This window comes from Neolamprologus brichardi, chromosome 12 (genome assembly GCF_056152115.1).
Source record: "Neolamprologus brichardi isolate AB-2024 chromosome 12, ASM5615211v1, whole genome shotgun sequence".
NCBI lineage: Eukaryota > Metazoa > Chordata > Actinopteri > Cichliformes > Cichlidae > Neolamprologus > Neolamprologus brichardi.
In genome coordinates this window covers 5,826,856-5,843,457 of record NC_142115.1, presented here as the reverse complement: position 1 = coordinate 5,843,457, position 16,602 = coordinate 5,826,856, and the positions used below count along the sequence as shown (strand labels likewise).

The 16,602-nt window shown below is 39.7% G+C and overlaps 1 protein-coding gene across 1 annotated transcript in view; it reads left to right on the top strand.

Moving 5' to 3' along the window:
- The window catches only part of hk2 (hexokinase 2), a 40,133-nt gene extending 23,908 nt beyond the window's left edge, over positions 1–16,225 (top strand). The window contains exons 10-18 of the mRNA XM_087848940.1: positions 878–1,182; positions 1,291–1,439; positions 1,625–1,744; positions 5,590–5,685; positions 6,508–6,607; positions 6,765–6,948; positions 10,912–11,067; positions 13,884–14,120; positions 15,021–16,225. Coding sequence (XP_087705066.1) covers positions 878–1,182; positions 1,291–1,439; positions 1,625–1,744; positions 5,590–5,685; positions 6,508–6,607; positions 6,765–6,948; positions 10,912–11,067; positions 13,884–14,120; positions 15,021–15,165 — 1,492 coding nt within the window. The 3' untranslated portion in view covers positions 15,166–16,225. The remainder of the gene's footprint in view (positions 1–877; positions 1,183–1,290; positions 1,440–1,624; positions 1,745–5,589; positions 5,686–6,507; positions 6,608–6,764; positions 6,949–10,911; positions 11,068–13,883; positions 14,121–15,020) is intronic.
- Positions 16,226–16,602: the final 377 nt, after the last annotated feature.

Below are 16,602 nucleotides of genomic sequence, written 5' to 3'. Positions count from 1 at the left end.
TATATCTATATATAAGTTTATTTACTTAGGAAAATGAAGAAAGGTTCATTGTATTTCGGTAGCTGCAAGTACTGTTGTTTTCTTTTTTCAATAAAAATATTTTCCAAAAAAAAAAAAAGAAATAAGTCAGACAAACAGTTTAAAGACTGAATGCTGGAAGGATGTATACACGATAAAGGAGCATCATCAAGTTCACTTATAGCAGAGAAAAATCCATCTATAAGAAATTGTGCTCTTAAACTGAGTCCTTATCTTTCTGCCCCCCCCCCCCCCCCCTTTTTTTTTTTTTTTTGAAAGGAAAATTGCTGCAAGCTGAATTGCCTGTCACTTTCCTTTTCCAGGTTTCCTAGCTGGCTTGATTATGCGCTGCTTTTAGTGTAACTGAAAATTATAATCTATAACATATACAGCTTGTCATTGTGTGTGTGTGTGTGGGGGGGGGGGTTTAACTGACAGGGAGGGTGTGTTCAAGACGTTAATGGGCAAATTTTAAATGTAAAAGGTTTGCTGATCAAATATATCTAGTGGAAATGTCACCAAGATTACCTCCACGTTCATCTGTTAAAGTGCACAGTGTGTATGAAAAAATGATTCATTACAGTTTGGTGTGGGTGTGTGTGTGTGTTCCTTGGCAAAAATCATAAGCACGACTTTACCATATACTCAGGTATAAGAAGTGGCTACACAATGTTAATCTCTGAAGAAGGAAATGTCCATAGATGATGTCCAGATTATTGTCTGGTGTAGAGCAGCTTGAATGTAAAAAAAAGATCAAAACACAACAGAGCAAGTTGTTTGGGTATCATGTGTACAAGCGAAAAGGGAACAACAGAAGACAGAAACCATGGGGACTTAACCAAATGTGTGTCTTTTCTAGGTTTTCCAGGAGGCTCAACAAAATGGTTCGTCGACTTGTACCCGACTGCGATGTGCGTTTTTTGCAGTCACAGGATGGTAGTGGGAAGGGTGCAGCTATGGTGACTGCGGTGGCCTTCCGACTTGCCAACCAAAACGCTGAGCGGCAGTGCATCCTCGACACGCTGCGCTTGAGTCGCGAACAGCTGCTGGAGGTAAAGAGGCGATTCAGCGAGGAGATGACCCGAGGTCTGTCAAAGCAAACCCACAAGCAGGCCAGCATCAAGATGCTTCCCACTTATGTCCGATCCACTCCCGACGGATCAGGTAGGTTTAACCCCGCCTCCCCCAAGCTCTGGCTTGTTTTTGACACAAGGTTTCTTTTTTCTTTTCTTTTTTTAATATAATGAGTTAATGTCTTTTATACCTGGACAGAACATGGTGATTTCTTGGCTTTGGACCTCGGAGGCTCCAGCTTTCGAGTGCTTCTGGTGCGAGTGAGAAGTGGAACAAAACGCAGTGTGGATATGCAACAGAAGATCTACAGTATCCCACAGGAAATCATGCAAGGCACAGGGGAAGAGGTAGTGCTTCGACTGAAACTGACTGACAGTGATTAAGAGCTAAATTAAGGCCAAATGTTGGTTAGAACTTGCCATGTCAAAGCACAGTACTGTGGATGTTTGCAAAAGTGATGCTTTGTACTTATTTGTACTTATACCTTATAATATTCCTTTTAATTTTGTTGTTTTGTTTTGTTTTTTTCTAGCTGTTCAACCATATTGTGGACTGCATAGCTGACTTTTTGGAATACATGGGCATGAAAGGAGCATCTTTACCTTTGGGTTTTACGTTCTCCTTCCCCTGCGATCAAACCAAACTTGATGAGGTAATTTTTTGTGTTCATGTAAAATGAGCTATAAACTATATGAGTCACTGGTTACATCTTTCTCTTGGTGCCTTTCACCAAAGACGTTTATACTTTTTACCCACCCTTGGTCTACGTCAGTATGAGTTTAGACTGAAGTAAACTTCATGATTCAGTAGTTTGTAACTTGATGTAATCATTTTCTGAATCACTTGTATCAATTTCCACATCATCATTGTTTTGCCCACCCCTCTTTACAGCATTGCTTCAGTTCATTGAGCTTTGCAGGTAGTTGCTTCATTTGTAGTTCTCGTGAGGTCCCACTGCAGCATCTGGGCTTTGACTGGGCCATTGCAACACCTTAATTATTTTCTTTTACAGCCATTCAGTTGTAGATTTGCTGGTTGTCTTAAAACCAGCGTTTTGTTGCATGACTCAGTTTTGTCAAGTTTTAGCTGTCAGACAGATGGCCTTACATTTAATTCAGTTTTTTTTTAATTACTCTGTCATAAAACTTTGATAATTTAGGCTTGATGAGACTGAGATGTAGTCCTTTTTGTAGATAGGACGCCCAAATGCCCCAGATCAGCAAAGTGCCCAAACTTCTGCTCACACTTGCTGATGGATCAGGTTGCTACTTGCACTGTACTCTGGTTTGGCTTAGTTGGTTTTGTTTTTGTTAAATAAATAATGATGCGGTGCAGGATGTCATGTTTTGTGGTTGCTCGGAGGTTGTATTTATCTAATTGCCAGACCTGCTACAGATCAGGTTACTTCATTTATATCTTCTTATACTTAAAACTTTCTTCTTCACGCTGTATGTGAGCACAGGAGTGTGTCAGGTAGAGAAACTGGTCTAAACTATACTCTGTTTTCTAAACTTGCTGGGACACTCTGGTGGGGAGTACACAAGCTACAGGCCCCCTTGAACATTCCCACATTTTGTCACATTACAGCCACAAACATGATTCAATTTTAGTGGAATTCCACGTGAAAGACCAACACAAAGTGGTGTACACGTGAGAAGTGGAACGAAAATCATACATGATTCCAAACATTTTTTACAAATAAATAACTGCAAAGTGGGGTGTGCGTAATTATTCAGCCCCCTTTGGTCTGAGTGCAGTCAGTTGCCCATAGACATTGCCTGATGAGTGCACCTGTGTGTAATCTACTGTCAGTACAAATACAGCTGCTCTGTGACGGCCTCAGAGGTTGTCTAAGAGAATATTGGGAGCAACAACACCATGAAGTCCAAAGAACACACCAGACAGGTCAGGGATAAAGTTATTGGGAAATTTAAAGCAGGCTTAGGCTACAAAAAGATTTCCCAAGCCTTGAACATCCCACGGAGCACTGTTCAAGCGATCATTCAGACATGTAAGGAGTATGGCACAACTGTAAACCCACCAAGACAAGGCCGTCCACCTAAACTCACAGGCCGAACAAGGAGAGCGCTGATCAGAAATGCAGCCAAGAGGCCCATGGTGACTCTGGACGAGCTGCAGAGATCTACAGCTCAGGTGGGGGAATCTGTCCATAGGACAACTATTAGTCGTGCACTGCACAAAGTTGGCCTTTATGGAAGAGTGGCAAGAAGAAAGCCATTGTTAAAAGAAAACCATAAGAAGTCCCGTTTGCAGTTTGCCACAAGCCATGTGGGGGACACAGCAAACATGTGGAAGAAGGTGCTCTGGTCAGATGAGACCAAAATGGAACTTTTTGGCAAAACGCTATGTGTGGCGGGAAACTAACACTGCACATCACTCTGAACACACCATCCCCACTGTCAAATATGGTGGTGGCAGCATCATGCTCTGGGGGGGCTTCTCTTCATCAGGGACAGGGAAGCTGGTCAGAGTTGATGGAGAGATGGATGGAGCCAAATACAGGGCAATCTTGGAAGAAAACCTCTTGGAGTCTGCAAAAGACTTGAGACTGGGGCGGAGGTTCACCTTCCAGCAGGACGACGACCCTGAACATAAAGCCAGGGCAACAATGGAACGGTTTAAAACAAAACATATCCATGTGTTAGAATGGCCCAGTCAAAGTCCAGATCTAAATCCAATAGAGAATCTGTGGCAAGATCTGAAAACTGCTGTTCACAAACGCTGTCCATCTAATCTGACTGAGCTGGAGCTGTTTTGCAAAGAAGAATGGGCAAAGATTTCAGTCTCTAGATGTGCAACGCTGGTAGAGACAGACCCTAAAAGACTGGCAGCTGTAACTGCAGCAAAAAGTGGTTCTACAAAGTATTGACTCAGGGGGCTGAATAATTACGCACACCCCACTCTTCAGTTATATATTTGTAAAAAATGTTTGGAATCATGTAGGATTTTCATTCCACTTCTCACGTGTGCACCACTTTGTGTTGGTCTTTCACGTGGAATTCAATAAAATTGATTCATGTTTGTGGCTGTAATGTGACAAAATGTGGGAAAGTTCAAGGGGGCCAAATACTTTTGCAAGCCGCTGTATCTTGGATATAGCAATCATAGCCTTTTGCATTGTCAGTAAAAAAAACAACAACAACAAATACTAGCAATCAAATGTTCCCAGCAGCTTGGAATTCGAACAATCAGTGAACTCTAGGGAGTGTTGTTTGGATGATGATGAAAATAAGAAGCCTTGCAGAATAAATTTGAACTCTGAATCATCGCCCCAAACAATATACCTGGAATAGGGGGTCATGCAGACAGAGTTGCATAAAGAAAGATATTTTGGTGATCTGTGAATGTGATTGTATAAGTTGGCTCGGTTGTTGAACTTGAAAACAAGGAGCGACAATTGATGACAACAACCTGCCACATGTGTTAAGCCAGTTCCCAAACTTTTTTTGCCAGGCCCCCCTTTGTTTTACAAGAAAAATGTTTGTGCACGCACAAACTCATCCTCCAACCACACACACCCATATTTTGCTCCATTGCGGTTTATTTCACACCTCAAACATTTAGTGAACAATTAAGCAAATACAAGTAATCAGCAATAAATTACAGGTAGTAAGAAAATAATCTACTAACTCTTTTATGCTACATCCACACCTACATGGTGTGGGATTATAATATTACTTTATGCCATGTTATTTTTGAAAACGCAGTTGTTTCGTCCACACGTAAACGGCGTTTGGAATCACTGAAAACTGAGATTTTTTGCGTTTACGTGTGGACGAGGAATACAGAGTTCGTCACGCAAGGTCAAAGGTTTATTCACGAGCCTTTATTCACGTCACGCTGTGCGCCACGTTATTGTTTACATTAGATGAATTGCAGAATGGCAGATAGTCAGATTAACAGTATTTTGTCTCTATCTGCTGTTTATTTACACGCTTACATATACACACGCAGTTACTGTCCCTCTATTTACAAAGGCAGAGGCCTCACGGTGTAATTATTTTACATGTAGTTGTTTTTTTCCTGTGTAATAATATTCAACATTGCTATCAGTACATTTTTCAAAAAATGCCTCTCTGTGCAAAATGGGTTTAAAAACAAACAACTGTGGGATCCTGTTTGTCCGTGATTTAGACAGGGGGAACAAATCGTGGCCTGATGAGCCTGATATTATTTGTATCCCACTGTAACTTTACTGTATAAAGAGCAAACATCTCCAAATGGAGACAATGGAGGTTTGTCTTCCTTGGCTGCTTCTTGTTTTTGTTTGTGTTTTGTTTTTCTAATTGAGAGCTGAGTTGTTGTTTTTTTTCTTTCTGTGTGTGCTTCAATTTTCAGCTCTAATGACACCCTGACTACAAAAAAATGTTTCTTTTCTTTGCATGCAAAGAGTAACGTGAACCAAAGTCAAATGTTTGTGTGCACAAACGTGGCTAAATACAAAGGATTCTGATTGTGACTCTGTAATTTGTCTAGGGCATACTCCTGAAGTGGACGAAGGGGTTTAAAGCCAGCGGCTGTGAGGGGAAAGATGTTGTCGCGTTGCTTAAAGAAGCTGTGCGCAGCAGAGGGGTCAGTACATCAATCACAGTCTTAAATACAATTTTAAAGTCACTTCACTTTTTTTCATCTGCCAAAGCACAGCACAAGTTGCCTCAAGATGTTTTATATGTAAAGTATGTAAATATATGTAAAGTAAAGACCCAACAATATTACAGAATTGTGGCCTTGAATATTAACCCTTGATTCATGTAATAAAAAGAGCCAAAGTGGCTCACTTATAGACTGCACCATGTTGTTATACAGTCAAATGTAAGACCCAGGAGAGCAGCACTCTAAGAGATCCACCTACACTTGTCAGTGAATGTCTGATTTAATTTTCTCTCCAATGCTTTAAGTCACGACTTTCATTTCTGATTGAATAACAAGTACATCAGTTTAATTGCATGAGGTGTAAAAAATAGATTAAAATAGTCTTGTGGGATTCTTTGAATTTATGTTTGAGTTATTTTGTATATGTACACACACAGAGAGATATATACATATGTGTCTATATGTATATATTTACGTTTGTGTGTGTGTGTTTGTTTGTGGCTGAAATGTAAGATAAAGTAATGTAAGTAGCGCTTGTTATAAAAGTACAGAATCTTATTATATAATCTGACAATTTACCAAACTATGATTTATATCTTCTGTTTTCCGGTGCTCACAGTGTTACATGATGCACTAAAGCAATATGAGGATTCTCAGACCCGCAACCATTAGAACTGCAGATGAGTGAAGAGTGTAGATAAGCGAATAATGTCTTTCTAGTGCTGTGGATAATATTAATATTTATGCTTATGCTCAGTTCCAGTTCATAGATATGAATAAGTTTGTTTACTTTGCTTCCAGGAATTTGATTTGAACTTTGTGGCAGTAGTTAATGACACAGTGGGAACCATGATGACTTGCGGCTACGAGGACCCCAAATGTGAGGTGGGACTCATCGTCGGTAAGTTTGGCCACCTCCTTCCTTCTTTGAAGTCTTTTTTAAGCATCAAAGTTTAGTTATTTTTTGCAAACATTGTCTGGTATATTTCTATTTATTCATCATTTTTGTAGTCAAGCTGTTCTATGAAAGTCCTCGTATTTTGTCTGATTAATTTCAGGCACAGGGACCAATGCCTGCTACATGGAGGAAATGCATAACATCGAACTGGTGGAGGGCGATAATGGCCGCATGTGTGTCAATGTCGAGTGGGGAGCATTTGGTGAAAATGGGGAACTAGAGGAGTTTTGCACAGAGTTCGATCACCTCGTCGATGCCTGCTCTAACTACCCTGGGAAACAGAGGTACTGGATTGGTAATAAATGAAAAATCCACAGCGTGGATTCTCAGAGCCAAGATTCACAACAAACAGCATCACATGTAGTTACCATTATGAACACATAAGGGGAAAACAAGACAAGGACTGACTGAGAGAAAGACACACTCAATAAACACAGAAGAGTCAGAGAATCTATCATGAAATAATAATGCTGCCAATTAAAAGACACATGGAGAGTGCACTACACTGCAAGTCACCACTGTGACAGTTGTTGAACAGATAACCTCATAGTGTCACACATCAAGAGCTCTCTGTGGCAGTAAGCAATTCCAGCGGTCAGTTCTGACATTTCCCATAATGACAAAGTTTCAGTGTCGAAAACTGGAATCACAGATTTATTTATTTATTTTATAAATTACTGACATTATTCTTTTAGATATATCAGGCTCTAGAAGTGCTCAGTATAAACTAGACCTTTAAGATATTTATGGTCACAAGTCAGATAATCTTACCATTGTCAAATACTCAAACAAACAAAAACTATGAAGGAATAATCAGAAACATTTGTTACAAAAGGAGTTTGTTACAAACAAGTTTGTCTTATTCAGCATTTTTAGACTACAGACAAACATGTTGAGAATAAATTTAACCCTGTTGTGCTTTAAACTCAATTTGCACTATTTTATTTCTTAAAATTTCACGTTTCTTTCCCTCTGTAATGTGACACTGCAACACTCTGTCCTGATACCCAGATATGAGTTTCTCTGCATCGACGTCAGTATTTCTTTTCTTTAATGGCTAAGATAAGGTTTATGGTTAAGTGCTATGCTAACCATTGGTTATGGTTGATGTTGGTGATTTTTTTATGAATTTTTTATGAATCTTTAATTCTCACAAAGCTTATTTTCTGTATAGTCCAAATGTTTACCAACAAACTGGCAGTGGCTTTTTGTCTAGTGAGCCAGAGTGATGCTTAATTTCAGGTTGGCCTACAAAAAAGCATTGCTGCTGCAGCATTCTGCACTTCATAACAAACAGGCCATTATTCACCAAATTCTTAAACTTCACATCAGGGCCTTTTGAAAGTGCACATCATTTAAAATCCAACAAGTCAAAAGCAAGAGTTAATCTGAATAACAAATGTATATTCTTTAAACAACTATGTTGGTGACTGTTATTATATTTGTAGGCTTAGAACTCAGCGCCCTGTACTATGACCTTCAGTGCACCCAAATTACCTTCCTGTTATCTGGATTCACTTATCCTAGCATCAGTGATCAGGATAAGTGATTGCATACAGCAGGTTATCAACTCGCTAAGTTAACCCAGGGGGTTAGCCTGTGTGTTCACATTAAAGTGGTGGTGCTGGCAGCATCTTACCAATCCAAAAGGGGCATTTCACCAATCATATAACTCTTCTTTTCCCCCACAGAATGATCCCTATGAGTGTCACCTATTTCAATAATAAAATGTAAAATATTTCTATGTGATCAAATATATCTAAGAACATTAAAAGAACTGAAAAATGCAGTTCGATGCTGTAGAAAGACTCTACTGAAGAATGTAGCCTGTCCTGCTCTCCCTGCAGATGTGAGGGGGCCGTGGATTATAAGTCTAAATGCTGAGAATTAAGTCTGATCACATTTGTCTCTTGGCTCTTTGCACACAGTCGATCACTCAGTACCTTTGGCTGAATGATAGAGACTCAGCATAGCTGCCAGCTATTTTATTCACCCAAGAGCTGTTTATACAGCTGTCTGGATAAGATAAGTGTTTTATCTTTTTTTAAAAGCACAGTTCTTGTATGATTGTTTATCAAACTACTGGATGGACTACAAAACAGCAGAATTGTGTCTGCAGGAACATCTGTTACAGAGACACTCTTAAACTAAAACGATGCAGAGTGATTTCCACTTGGGGTTCAGGTTTCATGTTGTTTTTATAAATAGAATTAGATTAAGGAAAAATGCGGGCAGCACGGTGGTTAGCACCGTTGCTGCACAGCAAGAAGGTCCTGAGTTCAATTCCACCATCAGGCCGGGGTCTTTCTGTGTGGAGTTTGCATGTTCTCCCCGTGTTTGCGTGGGTTCTCTCCGGGTACTCCGGCTTCCTCCCACAGTCCAAAAACATGCAGTTAGTGGGGATAGGTTAATTGGTCAATCTAAATTGCCCATAGGTGTGAATCCGTGAGTGAATGTGAGTGCGAATGGTTGTCTGTGTCTCTATTATGTGTTAGCCCTGCTACAGACTGGTGACCTGTCCAGGGTGTACCCCGCCTCTCGCCCTATGACAGCTGGGATAGGCTCCAGCACCCCCCGCGACCCTGAAAAGGATAAGCGGAAGCGAATGGATGGATGGATGGAAATTCATCAGCTTCATCAGATCAAATATTAAAAACATCAAACAGAAGAAGAGCTAAAGTAATCTGGGGTCATTTGATGAGCATCTCTGTAAATGTGCAATCTTTGGATAGTTTAACTTGGTGCTTAAATACGGTCTGTTAGCAACATGTTTTTAACAGTTTCTAATTACCAAAACAAAAACAGCAGACTCCATCAAGAACATACTAACAATAACAAAAAACAATACCAATGAACTGAATACACAGAGCATACAAAACAACACAAAACTGCAAAAGTATTTTTGTTTTCTATGTTGTGCATGTGCTACACATGCAAACTCATCAGCATGCAACTATTTAAGCAATATAACATTATATATTATTTAATTAATATAGATATAAGATGATTGGTGGGCATTTTACCAGAGTAACTAGTCACACATACACACTTGCGTGTATCTTAAAATGGGAAAAACTGAAAAGCAAAGTTTTCCTTTTGCTTTTCAGTTTCAGTACTATCTGTGAAATGAGTTTGTGTGATTATGATCACTTTACTGCAGTTATTTGGAGATCTGAGCAGTCATGGTGTTGATTGATTGTTTCTTTATTTCAACAATAAAGCAAAAGCTGCACTTTAGTTTAGCTTGTAGTGGAATTAGAATATATACAGGCAGGTTCAAAAAGCCCAGAGCAAGTGAGTCTGAATATGTTTGAAAATGAGTCTTGACTGTATTTGAGTGTTCCAGAAAAAGCCCAGACCTCTGTGGAGAGTTGTCGATCCAATCTGATTGACTTTGAGAGCATCTGCCTGTGAGAATGAGATAAAGGGTTCAATGCTGTCCCAGAACCATCCAATTTCAGCCTTTTTCCTGAAATCTATATATTCTGTATTCAAGTCCACAGGAGCTCAGGCCGGCCACCACATCACATTTTTCTCTTGTTTATTCTGTTTATCTGAACACATCCAGACAAAGCATTTAATTTGTTGGCTTAAAGCACTTTGTGGTCTTTGTTCTGAGAAAAACAAAATACCAAGCCACCGAAGAGGACGGTCACACCTTTGACCGGGAGATGAAATGAAATGAAAGACACATTCTTGTTTTAAAGACAAGTCGGGCAACATCATTGGTTTCCTCTTGACTTATTCATGAGAGAACATTAAGCTGTAGCTGTGAGTAAGACAGCAGAGCTATACCTATACAGGCATACTATACATTGATTATTTCAAAAGAAGAAGTGCTTTATTAAGTTATTTCTTCTTTTAAAGAAGACTTTTGGAATATCTGTAAAAAGCAGTCTCAGTGTCACGTCAGGGAGTTCATGCAGTGTGTGTCTTGTACATGCCGAGCATATAACATTAGACAGAATTCATTTCAGTCCCTGTTACACATTCTGGTAACTATTCCATTAAAATCTGCTTTAGTAATGACATTAGTTTTTGTTAATGGAACAAATAACTTATCTGACTTCTCATAATTAACGTTTCTGTCTCCTCTTTCTCAAAATAAATTGCTGCTTGCTCACTAAATTGCTTTTTAGTAACATTTGGGACTGAAATTGTAAATGGTGAGAATGTAAATACTGTGGCTACTGTGTTGTCTGTGTGCATGGATCTGGAAAGTTTGAAGTTTGTGTGTTTTCTCGAAGGTATGAAAAGATGATCAGTGGGATGTACCTGGGGGAGATTGTGCGGAACGTGTTACTGGATTTTACCGCTAAGGGCCTGCTGTTCAGGGGCAAAGTGTCAGAGCGACTGAAGACGCGAGGCATCTTTGAGACAAAGTTCCTGTCGCAGATCGAAAGGTGAGTATTACAAACTGCTCTTGTCTCAACATGTCTGTCGAGCTCACACCATCTTGGTCACATGATTGGCATTTGTTGTACTAAAGCCTGAAGTGTATAATGATTATGTATAAAATAATGAGCAGCAGGTCAATACTTTTTGTATCACTGACTCGTTTTTGTTCTTTGAAACCAACACAGACTATTTAGATGTGATAACATAATATCACAGTGTCTGAATATGTTGCCATCCTTTATACTTTCCAGTTATCCTTTTATATTTTTATATTTATTTAAGTATGTTAGTGAAATATAATACAAAGTTAACAGAGCAGTCCAAAACAAGAAGCTCGACTTTACACCACAGTCTGTTCTGCTGCGATGCTTCTCCAGTACATGTGCTGCTCAGACTATTGTGAAGCCACTTGTTATCCCAGGGTGTTAAATGCTGATATTGTGTAAGATCCTGCTGGTATCATAGAGATGCACTGCCAGTGTCCTGGTCAAGCCCAGTGCAGAGGGTAAGACAGAAAAGAAACAGAGCAAAAACAGTTAAGCTGATTTAAATATTTAAGGTTTAAATATTCCTGAATACGGCAGCTGTGGCTCAGGATCAGGAAGTATCAGGCTTAGGACGGAGAGCCTGAACGTTGGGGGTTCAATCCCTAGTCGCTCCAGAGCCGGGAGTTGCTCCCAGTGCATTCATCAGAGTTTGGATGTTCTACTAAAGTGAATGAAACATGTTGGATAAAGCTGAGTGCTCAAGTATCACTCAAAAAACTCTACTTGAGTAGTAGAGCAGAAAAGTGCTGCCTAAGAACTAGGGCTGGGCCATATCATACCGTTCACGGTAATGCTGGTATAATGTTGGGCAACAATAAGAAAATGAAATATTGCGATAGAATATGGGTAAAACGCGCATGCGCAGTGCCTTTGTTTTCATACGCACATGGCGGAAAAAGCATGGCAGAGAATGAGAAGGGCGAAAGTGGATCGTTAAATGAAACGGATGAACCAGAATTGGTTTGTGAAAATGCTGCAACTTCAGTGGTGTGGAACTGGTTTAGCTTTCGTCCCTCAGACACACAACAAAGCACTATTTTTGGTAGCGCATGCTAGCAGGCCGTCGTTATTACCGTGTTGTTTGGAAAATACGGCACACTTAAAATCAATCCTTTGATTTTTCTGAAAGTCGACAGAGCCCCTTATAATCCCGTGTGCCTTATGTATGAGTTCTGGTTGTGTTTACTGACCTCGAAACGATTTTATGTACACGGCGCTCGAAAATCTGTCAAATGTTTTAGTACGACTTTGCTAAGCTACGAACCCGCACCGCTTGATGGATTGTTGGAGCATTACGGCTATCGTAGGCAGGAGCCTCGCGGAGTGATACGTACTGTGCTTCAACATAATATTACCGTATTGTGTGTGTATAACCTCTTTTTAAGTTTTGTGGATATTATACATGGTTATGATGAGGATATGTCGGCCAGTTTCAGCTGGAAATGCCTTTTGGTTAAACTGTCAGCGAGGAATTTGCATTTGCACTGTTACATTTTTATATAACTTTAATGCACATAAAAAACAGCTGCTTGTTTAAGTGAAAATACATTGATGATATATTGTCAGTTATATCGTTATCGCAAATTTTCAAATGTATATCGTGATAAATATTTTTGGTCATATCGCCCTGCCCTACTAAGAACCAGTCCATCTACTGTATGCATCATTAACACTGCATGCTAAGAAGTTCAGCTCATCCAGCGTGAACAAATAATACCAAGGTGTCGTTTGCATGTGATAAGGAGGACGTGACAGACCAATGACAAGCAGACCTTTGGCCGTATTTGAAACTCTGGGAATGAGAGTAGGCTTTGCAACCTGTGTGATGATGGCAGGATTTCTAAATGTTCTGTATGCTAGTAGCATCAGTTAAGGGCCTGAGGGCTCTGTCTTATCAAAAGCTTAGTTTAGCATTCTAATTGAATCCTCCTGGATTTACCTCCCCTGCTACAGTGCACATGAAAGAGCCAAGATGTGTTATTACAGATTAATCTAAAGAAACATCAATCGCGTTGGGTGATTTTAAAGAGATTGATAGAAGCAGATCAATGCAAAAGTACAAAGAAATAGGTGAGATCAGAGATGTTTCAGAGAAAGGCTGTTACTTTGTGTTCATAAATTGTGCTCTTTACTTTCAGCACATTTGATGTGGAATTACAATATTTTAAATGGGTAAAATGAAATTTATTCTAATGATTCTACACAAAGTCATTTAGAATGAGAACATTAAAATATGTTGATACTTATCAATTAAAGTTCACAAACTGAAATAATTATGAAGTGATTAAGATCCTTTTGGCTGCACGTCGCAACGGACTGAGAAGGAAGAAGGTCTTTGGTCAGAAAGGGCTCCATCTGTCACTTTCCCATAGCTGCAGATGTCCTCTGCAGAGGAGTGAGAGCTCGCAGCGGCTCATCATCCATAAGGCTTTTTATGAAGCGAGATAGAAAACATCATGTGGCAACTCTCATTTAGAGGAAAGGATGTGGAAATAGAAAAATAGATGAAACAAAAAAAATAGTGCTCCTGTGTAGGTCACAATGCTGCAGGTCCATGTTTGCTGCATCCTCCAACATGTGGAGTCTGAAATCTTTCTAAAATCCAACCATGAATCTCTCTGAGTCTTTATAGGGTTTAAATTTGCACGTGTAAGACTTTGTCTGCTATAAAGTTCTGCGTTTCTTTCTGATTATAAATGCTCTGTATGATTGTGTGTCTAATAAGTGGACTCTCTTTGCGCGTGCATAACACTTTCTTCTCTCCGACCCCGCAGCGACCGCCTCGCCATGCGTCAGGTTCGCTCCATCCTGCAGCACCTGGGCCTCACCGGCTCCACGTGCGACGACAGCGTGCTGGTGAAGGAGGTGTGCAGCGTGGTCGCCCGCCGTGCCGCTCAGCTCTCTGGCGCCGGTTTAGCCGCTGTTGTCGACAAGATACGGCAGAATCGCAACTTGAATCAACTCTCCATCACCGTGGGAGTGGATGGCACGCTTTATAAAACGCATCCTCAGTAAGAAGCAGTTATCTCCTAAAACAGCATTTAATCCACAGTTCATAAGAATCAGACAAGCCTGCACTATTAAGCCCTGAGTGGTTGGGATACAGAGCTGCACTGCACACTTTCATATTCACAAATTTATTATATTTTTTTCTTGTAATTTCTGTGACCTTGTTCAAGTGTTCCATAAGCTCCCTGCTCTGGGAGCTGGCCTTCATTCATCAGCTGAAAAAGGGCAATAATAATAAATGAACCACTTGCATTACCAGCACAAAAGTTTGCGTAGGTGTTTGCCCAAATCTTTTAATAAGGCTCATTTTTCACCCCAAAATGAGCCTTTTTCTGTCTGCAGTGCTATTTATCCATGTTATATTATATTTATATATATATTTATCCAAAAGCTTTTTGCATTTTTGAATTCAGTCAAACTTAAAGGTATTTGTGCTTTGAAAAATCTATTTGAATAACTCAGCAGCAGTGTCTTGTGAGCAGCTTTTTTCCTTCCACTCTCTGCCAAACAAAAGAAGCGTGAGGCCAGCTAACATTAGCTCAGCCGAGGGTGGACGTTCATTTACATTCTGTGACACTGTCTCAGGCACTCACCTCACTCTCACCACAAGTACATGAACGCTTTCTTCTGCACAGTCATACGATGTTGCAGTTCAGCGAAAGAAGGAAACTATGTGAATTGTAGATTTTTGAATTAACTATTCATGATTTGTACAAAGAGCTGCAGAAATGTATCTTTTTAGTCCTTTGACTTGAAAGAAAAGACCATCTGGGTGTATTAAATTTAAGACAACGTAGTCATCAGCTGCAAAAATACTCTTATTTGCATAGTAGAGGAAGAGTTTCTTGCAGCTTTTTGACACTTATTTCTCCTCTCTCTCTCTCTTTCCTTTGCTTATTAAGTTTCTCTGCCATTATGCAAGAAACACTGCGGGATTTGGCGCCACAGTGTGAGGTGACGTTCCTGAAGTCAGAGGATGGAAGTGGAAAGGGAGCAGCACTGATCACCGCAGTGGCCTGCAGGGTCAAAAATGAAGGACAGCAGTAAATCCCAAAGGCTGCTGTGATGTCATGAATAGTTATATATATTTTTTAGTGTTTTTTTTCCACCCCCAGTGTAAAGGTGTGTAAGAATGTGTTTTAAGATTTGTGTTTGTAATCTTTGTAGCTGACATTGAGAAGGGGGTCTTTAAATGAAGTTCAGACAGCGCGTTACAAGAATTGCACCTCCTGTGAAATGTGACTGTTACAAGCTGATGGGCTTGTTTTGTATACACTCCATCTTTGTCTTTAATATTGAATATCCCAGGCTGCCTTCCAGCTCGCTGTGTATACGTTTATACACTGATTGGGAAAAAAAATGTTGGAAAAACTTGTTTATGCAGCACGTGTCACAAAGTGCCTCCGTCACAAAAACATTTCCATGGTCTTTATTTGGAAAATTGCTGAACACGTGGGAGATTAAACTGTAACTCCTGTGTTATGAAACCAAAAATGAAATGCCGGTTGTTGTACTGAATTTACCAATATTTAAACACAGCGTTTATATAAGTGAACTGTTCTGTTATGCTGGACATGCCGAAAACCAAATCTTATTGATTCTGTATTTTTATTCATACTGTGCTTGTATTTGCTAGCAGAGGGCTAATGATTACCATTAGTTTATTCTGATGCTGTAGGAAAAGTACCAACATTAAATATTATCACTGCACCCATCCCCAGGGACTCTTACCAAACAATAGAGGTCAGAATATAAAGGAGAAAAGACAAAAAGTTGAAATCCAGCACTGGTGAGAAAATGTTTTTAATTTATTTTTATTTGTATTAACTTTATTTGCATGTTTAAATATTTCATTTTGCTACCAAAAAGGTTAAAAAGTCATGTTTCTGAAAATGCCTGTCAAGCCAAAAAAGACTTCTCTTTCTTTTAAAAACAATCAGAATTCCCAACATTCAGCAGCAACATCACTAAAATCAGGCTTTAGTGAATTTTTAGAACCACAGCACTTTGCTTTTTCATTCATAATCTGTCTGCTAAGAGCCACATCAGATTGTCTGGCAGATCATAATTCATCCTGCGGTTTTACTTCCATTAAAGACTGTCACAATACAATTGATGTATCTGTTTGCTCTTTCTTTTATTCAGTCGCAGTGAGGGTGCAGGTGAATCACAGCATGACTCATGCAGGCTTCATAGTTTTAAGCTTAGACACGTGCGCATGTAATGTGCCTGTGGATGAGTTCAGGAAACAATCAGTACACATTTACACTCGTTTCTTCCTCCATTGTCCTTTATTACATTATTCTTGTTACGCGGCCTCTATGTTGCGCCGTCCTTTTCAAACTCAAAGGTCAACAATAGGATATACATATACACAGTTTAATGTTCCTGAAAGAGGAGATCACAAGATCCCTCTAACCTTAAGGAATGTGTCCATCACCAAATACATTTGTTTATATCCAGGGAGATGTGAGCAGGCTTCAT